The sequence below is a fragment of the Solanum pennellii genome, chromosome 3 (assembly GCF_001406875.1).
Source record: "Solanum pennellii chromosome 3, SPENNV200".
Taxonomy (NCBI): Eukaryota; Viridiplantae; Streptophyta; class Magnoliopsida; order Solanales; family Solanaceae; genus Solanum; species Solanum pennellii.
The window spans coordinates 56,390,110-56,403,162 of NC_028639.1; the positions used below are offsets into that span (position 1 = coordinate 56,390,110).

Sequence of the window (13,053 nt, forward strand, 5' to 3'; positions counted from 1 at the left end):
CCTTGCTTGTACTTTTCTCTTTGAGATTTTTTTCTCTTTATTAATAAAACTAACCCTGGGCACATTGCCTAGCGGATTTGCTTTGGGAAAAAAAGAAAGTATTTCAAATAGTTTGATTCTTAAATAACGATTAACCCAATAAGTCAATAACAATAAATTAATAACATTTTTTTCGATTCGATTTATCGTTGATTCGAATTTTACACACCCCAACCACAAGAGCAAACCCCTAGTAACTGGAGAAACTATTTCAAATCATATTTTATTGTTTAACACTCAGAGATATGCTTTTTAGATTAGATAAAACATGAAAAACATGCATTTATAGAGAGTCGTGGTAGTTTAGTTAGAAAGGAAAATCAATTCTTAATAGTTGGTGAAGAACAGTCGATAAGTCATTGAAAGGTTAATTAAGAGAAGAAAATGAGATGTTTTACAGACCACATCTCATATTACTGATTGAGCTGAGCAAGGTAACAAGTCCCTGGCCGCAGACTTCGTCTAATTAATCAGGCGATAGTGCGAACCAAATAGCGCATTAGGGTAGTTTGGTGTGAGGGATAAAAGTAAATAGTCCTAGGATAAAAATTTGATGTCTTGTTTGATTGTCATATTTGAGATAACTTATCCCACCATTTATACCATAGTGATGGAATAAGTTATCCCAATATACATAGTTGGACAAGTTATCCAAATATAATGACAACTCGAAACACCATAAACACTCCATGGGAGTCAATGGTAAACTTGCAGTCAAGTGAAACAAGATGCACAACAGCTTGGTCAAAATTTTGAAACGGGGAAATAAACAAATATTTAGAAAGTTGCTACTTGCTAGACATAAACAAAGGACAGAATGACTTTGTTTGCCTTTGTCTACTTTATGTTATGAATACTCTGCAATGTCACTGCTCAAGACATTGATGACATAATAATTATTGTTGATGCACACTTTAATACAAAAATACTATATTGCTTCCGCAATAACAGTAAGCAAATCACAACAGATAGTCATCACCTTAACTCACTTAATATCGAAGCCATGTTTAGTAGGGCTACTAGGCGGGGGAAAATGAAATTACAAAGCAGCAGAGCACAGATCAACGGAGATTAGAGACTTCTCAGAGCAAGGTATTACGAATGTGGGGAGGGGATGAAAATCGCAATCGTGAGGGTTTGAATGAATCGGATGGCTTAGTCTCTCTGATCTGGTGTCGTCGTTGCTGCTGTAAACAGACGATATCTGTATCCTCTTTACTGTTAGTTTCTTAGTGTCCCTGCAAAACCAGCTGTAAATGCCAAGTCTATGAGTATTGAAATGGAGACAATTCATTGCTCTTATTTCATTTTACTAGTTAGAAACTCACGCAATGTGCAGATAATATAATGACCCAACTGTAATCATAGAGATTTATTGTAGTAATCAAAGAGAATAAATATCGTAATAGAACAGCAGATTTGGAGGGATAATATATCAGATATAGAGGGATAAAATAGCTGATATTTAGGGATGGGAATAACGGATCTTTAGGATGTAATTTGTCTACTCTCCATTTAATAGCAAGACTATCAATTGAGGTTCATTCAACAAAAGATTGACAACGCCCTCCGATAATGGTTGGAGTCAATCACGCTCTCGATGTTATAGACTAACACACATTTGTCCTTATTTTCGAATCCAACAAACGGAATCATTAAGAAAATAATAAATTCCATAAAACTAAAATGAAAAAGAAAAAGAATGCTTAGGTGTGGGAAGAAGACTAGGTGTTTCAATCTGGAACGACTTTTTATTTTGTCCATGCCAAAAATTATTGCCCTTCCCCCATAGCATTAAAAAAAAGTTTATGACTATACAAATACAGGGGTTAAAGTTTAGTGACCACACGTGAAATTAACATATTAATATAACTCATAACTCATATGCCAACGGAGCAATTGATTTAAAGAAAAAAGGAAGAGAAAATTACAGAATGTACCTGAATTCAGTAGTCCCCGCAGTTATTTCGTCAGATATTTGCTTATACTTGATCAAAGTTGGATATTTACCATCAGGTGATGGTGCATACAGTAAGATGTCCAGCAACAAATCTGACGGGACCTGTTGATTTTAGTCGCCATAGACTATTATGGCTTAATTTCCTCTGAAATATTCCGGATAATACATTCTGTCAGCAACAACATAAACTTGGCCAACAACAGCATTCCATTACACTCCCAAGAAAAACTCTTCTATCTCAATGGTCAGTGAACCATCCTCCAATGTTTTCAACAGCAACATTCAGGTGATCTTAGACATCTGCCTCCCACAAGCAGCACTTGCCTCTAGATACTGGTTCTGGCTTTCTGTCAAATATGAGGCCTTCAACAATGACTTTGTAAAGCACATACCATCCAGAGGATTCTTTATTTACTGACAATGTATGCCAACTCTTTCATCTGAGATTGACACTTCTTTTTCTGTTGCCTCTGAACTCGCAGAGCTTTGCTGCAATTCAGGATCAGGAAAAGAAATAAATGTGACAAAACTGAAATGACGAAAATAAGATAAGGAGACTCCTCTTTTTAAAAAGAAAAACAAATCAAATTAATTAAGCATTCAATATACGCCTCTATAAGATTTACATTTTGTTCAGTATCTAGTCTTCTTCCCAGTGGCAGAATTTATCCACTAACTTGTGTTAACCTATTGGGTGCCTATGTAGTTTATCCAAAAATCTAAACATGAATAATTAGGAGAACACACATATCCAGGATTACCTAAAGGTTGTCAACTGCGCATAGCGTACAATCACTTCACAAATTAGACACGACCAGTACATAGGAGCCGCTTATCATATTCCTGAAAAAGGAATAACAAATAGGATTATGTACACCTGAGAATCTCCAGGTCAATAGGTCATCAGAGAATAATAAGTACGCAGAACAATAGAGTTAAGAAATACAGAGAGCCGGTGGCTTACAACAAATAACAAATGGAATTCTGAGTGGACACAAGCTACAATGTGCAGCTCCATAAAAAAGTCCATATTCTGTTGATACACACAGACAAGGGAAGGAAGCCCAACAATATCAGAGAGATCATACCCAGCCTCTAAGATTGTGTTCATCATAAATTTTCTTTCTTAAGAAGCAAATCATACATAAAACGAGCTTCATGCCACTTATTTTCTTCACCCAGTATACAAATCAACAATTTCAGATTATGGCCACAAGGGACATATTTATTGGCAAGCATATCGTGACATATCTTCAGTGCATGAACTCTCCAATTACTAGCACAAAGAGAACTGAGAAGACTTTCATATGATGCCTTAGAAGGGGCCAGTCCTTTTTTGAGCATAGTATATGAGAGTGATAGAGCATCCATGAGCCTTCCGTGCTTGCATAGACCTCTAATTAAAGTGTTGTAGACGATGTTATCTGGAGGACAACCCTGTGCATTCATTCTGTTGAAAAGACTAACAGCACAATTAATTTCACCACTTCGGAAATGCCCATCAATTAGAATGGTAAAAGTAACTTGATTTGGTAGGATGCCTTCATTTTGCATCGTATGAAGGTGCTTGTATGCATCTTCCATACTCTCTGCCCAGCAAAACCCAGAAATTATGCCATTATATAAGTACAAATTTGGCATTAGGGGAGTTTCCTTCACTTTATTTATCAGCCGAAGTGCAAGAAATTTTATTTGTTCCTGAGAGTTAACTGAGATTTTCAAACATTTTTCCTTAGGCAATATAGCACTCTGATGGAGTAGGCGGAACAACATTTCCTTAGATTCTTCATACCGTCTCTGTGGAACAAGCCCTTTCTCATTGACTGACCTAATATTTCTAGAAACGCCACTGACCAAAGTAATATAAGTTACCAAGTCTCGCTCAATCTCACTTCTTTCCATTAAATCAACCAACTTTAATGCGAATTCAAACTCTCTCTTCCTTAAGAATTGTTTTATAAGAGAAGTATAAAGAACAGTATTTGGCATGAAACCCTCTTCTATCATTTGCTTGAGGTATACACAGCCCTTTTCTATCATGTTTTTCTTAACTAACCCATTTATAAGAGCAGTATAAGCATTGTGGCTTGGTTGAACTCCATCTTCCAACATTGTAACGAAGAGCTCATGGGCCTGAATAGCTCGCCCATTTCTTGATAGAGCATTAATCATTGTCACAAACAAAGTTTTATCAGGATAAATTCCAGTCTCGAGCATTCTCCGGAAAACTCCAAGGGCCTCATCTATTCTCTTTTTTCTACCCAAACACCCAATGACGGAATCATATATAGCAACACTAGGCTTCAATCCACTCTCTTCCATTTGGTCCAGCACTTCTAATGCTGATTGTATGTCACCCTGTTTACAGTATTCATTTACCATAATCAAGAATGTTGCTTGATTTGGAACTTGACCTTGATCTTGCATAACTTCAACAAGTAACTTGGCATCCTCATGTAGTCCCTTTTGGTAAAGGCACTTGATCATGGAATTATAAGCTGATAGTGAAGGCTGAAGAGAAAGGCTTGACATCTTGTCCATGCAAAGCTGAGCAGAATCAAGTTCTCCTCCAAGACACAAAGCAATCATATATATATTGAAAGCAACACAAGCCAGAGGTAAGTTTCTTGCCACAATTTCTCCCAAGAGACAATCAATATCAAGCATGATATCTGTAGTAACTTTACGACTGGTAGGACTAGGGATGAAAGAGGGGTCAATACCACAACCGTTCTTGGCAATAGCCCGCAAAAATGTGCATGCTAGACTAATCTCTGACCCTCTTGGATGATTGCTGATCAAGGTAAAAAACAGAACATGGTCAGGAACCAATCCACTGTACAACATCTTCCTGTATAAGTCATCTACTTCAGCTAACCGATTCTCTTTATAAAGTGCAGAGATCAAAGCAGTATAAGAGTGAACACTGGGAGGAACATTCCACTGATTAATGTCATCCAATAGCGTCAATGCGCAATCAACTTTATGTTCCTTGCAATACTTGGCAATCATGATTTGGTAACTTACTGCATCAGGTTCTAATCCAAATTCAACCATCTGCTGATTCAGCATCCAACCCTTGTCGAACATGCCCAAGTTTATGAACCCATTGATCAGCGTGTTGTAAGTATACTTATCCGGTTCACAGCCCAACTTACGCATTCTGAGAAATAACATCATAGCCGTTTTCATTTTCTGGATCTTGGAATAACCGTTGATGAGAGTTGTGTACATGACTTTATCCAAAACAAAACCATAAGATTCCATATCCATGCTCAACAATTGCGCTTCCTCAACTCTGCCTCTCTTAGACAATGAAAGAATCAATCTTTTAAACAAATGGACTGTGGGTGGTACCCCTCTATCACACATTTCGTCAAACACATAGAGTGCTTCATCTAAGTACCCTTGGAAGCACAAACTATCCACTAACTTATTGTAACAACTGAAAGCCAGTAATACCTCAGAATTAATAGCTTCAACAAAAACATCAAATCCATCCAAGATTCTATCTTGGCCACAAAATCCTTTAATAAGCTCATTACACGTGCTACTACAAGGCATCAACTTCATATCCACAAGTTTATCGAAAAGCAACTTAGCTTCCTCCAATTTACCCAAATTACAATAACAAATCGCCATGGAATTTAATAGAGAATGGTTCGGCTCAATACCTCTGTTCAAAATGCAATCTACATAGAGAGCCTCAGCCTTCAGGGTTTCTCCAGATGTCACAAGTTGCCGAATGAGAAAAGCATAGCTAGTTACATCAGGCTCAACTCCACGAGAAATAGAAAATTCAACAGCAGAGATAGCTTCAGGAACTGATGAGGAATGCTTGATGATTCTCCGTATTACTTTCTGAGCTGAATCGAACAACCCACGAACTATTAAATTCGCTGCAAGTGAAAAACACAAGGTCTTGTGATTAACTGGGGAAGTGTGAACACATGATATTGCTTCCGAAGGTAAAGGGGAAGTAGTTAAAGGTCTCTTCGTTCTTGAAAGATGGAAGCACAAACGAGTGTGCAGTCCAAGTCTATGCTTGGTCATTCTAGAATGGAGAATGGCGTTGTTATGAACTGAGAGGACCACCGGCGGCGGGTCCTTATGGTTGTGTTTTTGAGCATATGACGGTAGAGAGAGAGCTAACAGTAACAGCCTCTTCAATTTCAGTCTTCTTTTTTGTCTTTGGGGGCAGCAAATCATTCAAACCGGCGCCCTCTGCACAAATGCCTCTTTTTAGGTCACTCTTTTAAATCTATTGGTTAAATTTGTAAGCTAAAAGAAAAAAACTTACTCCATTCAGCAACTGCTTTTTTAAGGGTGAAATTTAAGGAAAAACTACATGGTTAAAATAAATATACTTTAGTTAATTAAATATTCAATGATAATTATCTGAGTTTTGAGTTTGTATTAAAATTTGTATAATATAATTTATATAATATAATTTTGTATAATATATTGTATAATTGTTTAAAGTTTCGATACTTGTGTTTGTATAAATTCATTATTTTGAGATTATATAAATATAATGCAATTATACAATTGTACCGCAAATTATACAAACCCGAATTATATAAATCCGTGAATTATACAAATAATGCAGTTTAAATTGTAGTTACATCTCATAATATGTAAACTATCGCTCTGGGTTATAATTAAGTTTATTATAGTGATTATTTGCGAAAATTTTCCCCAAATTTAACTCATTAGATTAATAAGGATAGTTTAAAGAGGTCCAAAAAAAAATGCCTTTGTACAATGGCATTTTTTCTTGTAGGCCTTAGCAATATGTAGAGGTTTGAAACCAACATGAATTGTAGTGCACTGGTGGGAGTATTTCAGTTTTGACCAGATGTTTTGGATTTAAGCTCTGGGTATGGAGAAAATGTTGTTGGGAGCGTCACCCCCGAATCAATTCTGCAATACACAATTCGAATTTAGTCGGAGCTCTAAGGACTCTAAACACTAGGTGACCAAAAAAAAAAGTGAGAGGTTTGGTCAAGAACACTAGTTGCAATAATTTTTTTGGTGTATTGTTGTTTATCAAGGTTTTTGAATGAAAAAATATTACTCCAAAATCATGATTATTAAACTTTTTTAAAAAAAATTTAAAATTAAAAGTGATATATTTTGTTGAATGAAAATTTTATGATATTTTATTAATATAATGCTCAATTTCACTTTCACATTCATATAGTATAAAAAATAACATTAATTATTTAGTGTTCAGATTTAGAGACCACGTCTTAATATTTAAATGTGTATTCAGATCAAAACACTTAAATCTTAATACAAATCTTAATATTCAGATGTTTATTCACATACAGACATCTTAATCTTACTCGAAACAAATGAGGCCTAAGGAAACTTGGCATGGCCAGTTAAGAGAAGAAATTGGTAGAGTATTACTTATTAGCTTAATTTTGAAAATATGACATAAAATGACCAAAAGAATTTAGCCAATAAAAGTAATAAATAATGATTCATAACTTTTTTTGTATATTCAATATTTTCCCTTTCTCCTAAAATATCTCTTCTTTCATCTTTTTATCCTCTCCTGTAATATTTCTCTATTTTAATTTGTAAATTTCTCAAATTAATTCACAAGAATCTCTACAATGTCCATTTCTTGGTTAACCATATGATTTTTATAAAGAAAAAACAGTTATTATCAAAAAGAATTTTAGCATTTTTAAAAAACTAAATTTTTTTAATTTTTTTTATCAAAAATTAAGTTAAGGCATCTTCCATCCAAACATCAAATTTTACACCAAAAGATAATATTTCTCTCTTTTCATTATTATATTATTATTTCATTTGTATTTTTCTTATTTCATAAAACAACTTTTTTCTAAAACATTCACTATATATAGTTCATATTATTTACCTTTATAGTCGTTTAATATAAAATTATTTTATAATATAATTTTTAAATAATATAAATTGCCAGGAAATATTACACATTATACATAATAACAAAAATACAAATAAAAGTGAAATAATTAATGAAATACAATTAAATAAACATTATATAATTGAAAAAAGTTATTTAAAATTTTACATAACTAAACTTTCAAGATTATTAAATTATTGTTGTAATTTTTTTAAAATTATTATGTTTTGTTGTACTTTTTAAAACAACGATGTATTTTATATTTCAATTTTGATGTATGTCAATTACTACTTTGTTGAATGTTTGTTATTTTTGGTTATTTTTAAGTACATTGTATTATTTGTTTAATAATTTATATGTTTACATTTTTAATTTTTGTAAAGGTTAATTGTAATTCAATTATAATTTACAGTAGAATTAACATAAATTTAATTTTTTTAAAAAGTTGTCACATATGAAAAATTAATTTATATATCTAAAATTAATATTATACAAGAGATTTAATTAAAACATATAATTATATAATATTTAATTAAAAGTTTTGTAAAATGAATAATATTAAATATTCAAAAAGTGAACTGGTGCAATAAATAGTGTTACACCAAAATGGTGTAAAATCTAATATTAGATTGAAAATGATTTAATGATTTCGATTTTGAAGATTTCACATCCAAAATTTCAAATTCATCACATGCAAGATATTTCATCACATGCAAGATATTCTCATACCTAAAATCGAAGTAAAATGAGAGGAAATTGAACAAATTATTTTTCATAACAAGCATTGAAGTTTAAATCACAAATAGAGTTTTGAATTGCTTTTTTTTTTTTTAGGAAATTTCATTTCGAATTTATTTACTGTCTCTACCTTTTATTGATTGAATAATGATGTTTATATAGATTGTTTGAATATTCTACAATTCTGTTGATTTCGAATTTTTAAATATCTCATGGCTTGATATACTTTTGCTTATTGAAAAATTTCCATCAATTAATCATCAATATACTTGTTGACAAGTATGATGATGAATATTTATGATATAGGGGGGTGAATTTGAATACTTCGTTTTGGGATAGACGGAGTACGCAATTTGAGTTGATAATCCTAATGTATATATTACTGATTTGTTGTATTTAAATTGTACACATTTATAGATTTGTAGCATGCATTTTGTTTTTCTATTTTCATAAGAAAAATTATTTTCCTTATTTTTAAGGAAAATATTTTTCAAGAATTTTTTATCAACCAAATCAGAAAAAATTGAAAAATATTTTTCTAACTCCATACCAAACACACCCAAATGGTGGTTAACGTTTCTAGAATTGAAAGAAACCAACTGAACATTTTAAAAGCCAAACGAAATATGTTATGATAAGCAACAATGAATAAAGGCATAATACATATATTGGACCATAAATTTTGCTTCAAATTTTTAACTTTGACCTCCAACTTTCATGATGCACAAACAGACACTTTAACTATTCAACTTTTAAATAAATAAACACATGAGTCCTACATGGCACAATACACATAGGACATCACGTAGGACAAAAAATGACATGTAGGACATGCGTGTTTATTTGTTCAACTCTATACAAGTTTAAGTGTCTACTTGTGCACACCCAAAGTTAAAAGGCATAAATGTGATTCGAAGTCAAGTTAAAGGACACATTTATGGAGTTTTTGGCCAAAATCATCCTCAAATGATACCCCAAATTTAGACTACATCCTTAGAATATCATTCTTAGCAGATATCATTCTTAGCAGAAAACATTCTTTAAATATTTAAAAGTGAACAATTTTTATCCTTGTATTTGAATTTATCAGAAAACTAACAGATCCCACAAAAATCAAGTCATTCCTTCGTGATTATTATTTTCAGATTTACCATAAATACTATCCCGAACTTTTTCACTAATTGAGTTTAATATTATGCAAAATATTTTAATTTGACAGTTTTTCATGTACTTTTCATGTAATTAGATATTAAGAATATTATTAATTAAATATTTAGGTATCGATATTACATAAAAGAATTCTACTTTCAAACAAAAAATATTATTGAAGTTTATTGTATTTGGAATCTATATGTTTCTTCTTAATTGAATATGCTAGAAGCGGTGTTTGTTGGAGACTTCCGCTTCTAATAATATAGAATGAAACTCAAATACAAGACATAATCAATATTTTGATCACTTCACTATTAGAATGACTCAAAAATTTATTGATCAAAATACAATTTTTGTTTGAAAAAAGTAAAGATAATTATCAAGCTCCAACTTCTTTCTGTTACTAAATGAGAAAAAGAGCAGATTATGTATCATCACATCTTTCAAATATTTTTGTTTTAATAAGTAATGATTTCTTAGATTTTAAATATCTTTTTAAAAACTTATAGCAGGTAATGAAATTATCTAAAACTTTTGTTGATAAACACGTAAACTGCTCATATTTTTGTAGGATTGATTAGTTTTTTTGATGATATCTAATAGAACGATGAAAATTGTTCACTTTTAAATACTTGAAGGATGTTTTCTGATAAGAATTATACTTTAAAGATGTAGTTTAAGTTTGAGATATAGTTTAAGAATGTTTTTGGCCAAAAACTCCACATTTATGTATTATGCCATGAATAAATATTGAAAAAACCACTTAACAGGCTCCAAGGATTTTCTTCCATGTATTATGTAAGGCTTAAGTCATAGACGACCCCTAAAAATTGTTCGTATAATTCACTTAAACACTTTAACTAGGACTTATACCTATTGAACACCTGAACTATTCTGAATTTGAACCATTTAAACGCACATGTGGCAAAAAAGTGTGATTCACGCCTTATTGAGCGCGTGAATCATTTAATCAACACATTTTCAAACTTTTTTTCTCATTATTTTTTTTTAAAAAAATAACAATCTTTTCAAATCCTCCCTTTCAAAATGCACACCAATGCTGCTCCTATTTCTTCATAACAATCCACCATTAACATTTTTTACAAATTTACTTCTTCTAGGTTTGTACTTAAATTTGCTAAGAATTCCAAGGCAATAAGAAATCCAAACATCACTTTATTCCTTATATTCCAAGCCTTAATATGTTGTTTTATCATATTTTTATTTTGTTAATAGTAATTTTCAATTGGAGCAGATGAACCCTAGCATTATCATACACAAGGACACCTCTTCATTTTTTTTTTCATTGTTCTAATTTTTCAAATTTAAAATTATATCTTGACATCTTTTTTGCCGGAAAAAATGGATACCACCATCCATATTTTTTTGCTGGAAAAAAGGAAGGTTACCGTTCTATACTCAATTAAGGAATAGAGTTCAAAAAGTTTTTGTTTTCATTGTTTAAGCAGCAATTTCTTATTATTTTTTTTTCATTAATCTAAAATAAAATAAAAAAGGGATTTTGACAACAAAATAGAAAGAAAAGAACCAATTTTGCATCGCTAAAAATTCACAATTAGTCATACAAAATTCCATTAAGCAATTCTCTATTGGGTTAAGGGCAAGATATACATGGCGGTCTATATAATAATTCAGAGAAAATTAAAAGTGAGAAAGCTCGAGAAAACAAAAAGGTTTCAAAATAGAATCAATTACTTTCAATGAGTTCTTAACTTTCACTAAAGATTTTTATATACGTTCTTCTATAGACATGCAAATATAGAATTTTATTTGCATTTTATTCTGCAAATAGGTCGATGGGGAAAATAAAACTCCCCACCTATCCACATCTCCTTACCAGAAAAAATTGAGACCGCATACACCACCCCTTCTTTTTTCACAACAAAGTAGAAACAAAATTCGAAATCAAAATTAATAAGGAAGAACATATTTTTTGTAAAAAAATAACAACATCAATTTCAAATAGTAACAAAAAAAAGGGGATAAAGAAAAACAAAAATGAAAAATTCATAGTTAGTATATGTTAAAATCTCCGCTTTTTTTTTAGATGAACAACAACAATGGTGGACAAGGGATATCTTTCAGGGAAAGAGAAGAAGGGGGAGGTTTGGGGTGGGTGGGGGTGATGTGGATTTTTTATCTTTTTTTTTTCTGGTTGAAACTCTCTTACTTTTTAGATTTAGATTTTTTTGTATTTTAATTTCATTTATTTAAGATAATTAAATTTAAATGTCACATGTCATAGTTTAATTTGTTATTTTCATATCAATTGCGTGTGTGTTGCACCCACTTCATTTTTTAATTAGGTGTCAGAAAAATGTATGATAGGTATTTATTTTTTGAGGTTGAAGTGTCTAATAGGAAAATGGATATGTTGAGGTGTCTAAGTGAAATATGTGGACAACTTTAAGGGACCGTAAATGACTTAAGCTATTATATAAGGTACTATTTAGTATTATGTTTGGTAGAAATTTGAGTCTATGAATAACTAATTCTCCTACGTGGTATTATAGGATGTACACCTTTCATTTGAAGGTATTAGTAATACATAGAATATAATACCACGAGATAAGTAATGTAAAGACAAAAGTATCCCTCAAACCATTTTAAATACTTTATTTATTTTCTTAATTTTATGATTTATATTTATGCTAGTAAATTTATTTAAATAAATTATCTTTCAAATTATTTAGAGAGTGTTGTTTGTTCCTAAATAAATCCAATACAAATCAATATAAATGTGTGTAACACCCAAAGTTATGGCTAGGCTGATTTTTCTTTTAAAAAATCAAGAATAGTTTCTGTGTTAATTATTTAAAAAAAATTGATAATTGAATCAAATTCTATTATTGGAACTTTCTCATTTTTATCTATAATAATTCAATCAATTGCTTATTAACAATTCTTGTAATAACTGCTTTAGCAAAAATATATTGTTCAACATCGAAATTTATAAGCTTGAACCTAAAATTAACAATAGAGAAAAATTATTCAAAACAAATGAATAATAAAAATATTATTAAAATTAATCAATATATATATATATTTAGTTGTTTTCATGCAAACCCACGCTCTAAAACCTTCAAAAGGATCGCACTGGAAGATTTAAGCCAACTCCCAAAAAAAAAAAACTTTCTAGCCTAAAACTCCTCAGAAAAACAACTTTTTTTTTTTTGCAAATACATGTTCTATGAGGGGAAAAAAAAAGAACTAAGCTAAACTTCATGCTTGATCTCCGTTACTC

General features: G+C 31.2%; 1 protein-coding gene across 2 annotated transcripts; it reads right to left on the reverse strand.

Annotated features, from left to right (window-relative positions):
* Window positions 1-783: 783 nt before the first annotated feature.
* Window positions 784-6,316, reverse strand: LOC107012196 (pentatricopeptide repeat-containing protein At5g62370). 2 transcript variants are annotated; one of them, XM_015211968.2, is made up of 4 exons: window positions 2,964-6,316; window positions 2,761-2,842; window positions 1,980-2,488; window positions 784-1,277 (listed from the first exon to the last, which is right to left on the reverse strand). In XM_015211968.2, the coding sequence occupies exon 1, from the start codon at window positions 6,206-6,208 to the stop codon at window positions 3,110-3,112; it is 3,099 nt and encodes a 1,032-aa protein (XP_015067454.1). In that variant the 5' UTR covers window positions 6,209-6,316; the 3' UTR covers window positions 784-1,277; window positions 1,980-2,488; window positions 2,761-2,842; window positions 2,964-3,109. The 2 variants fall into 2 exon arrangements, with proteins under 2 accessions (XP_015067454.1, XP_015067453.1); XM_015211967.2 differs by having other exon boundaries at window positions 784-1,289.
* Between the last annotated feature and the right edge of the window lie 6,737 nt (window positions 6,317-13,053).

Coding starts and splice junctions, on each gene's coding strand:
- LOC107012196 (XM_015211968.2), bottom strand. CDS start 6,208: ATGATTTGCTGCCCCCAAAGACAAAAAAGAAGACTGAAATTGAAGAGG.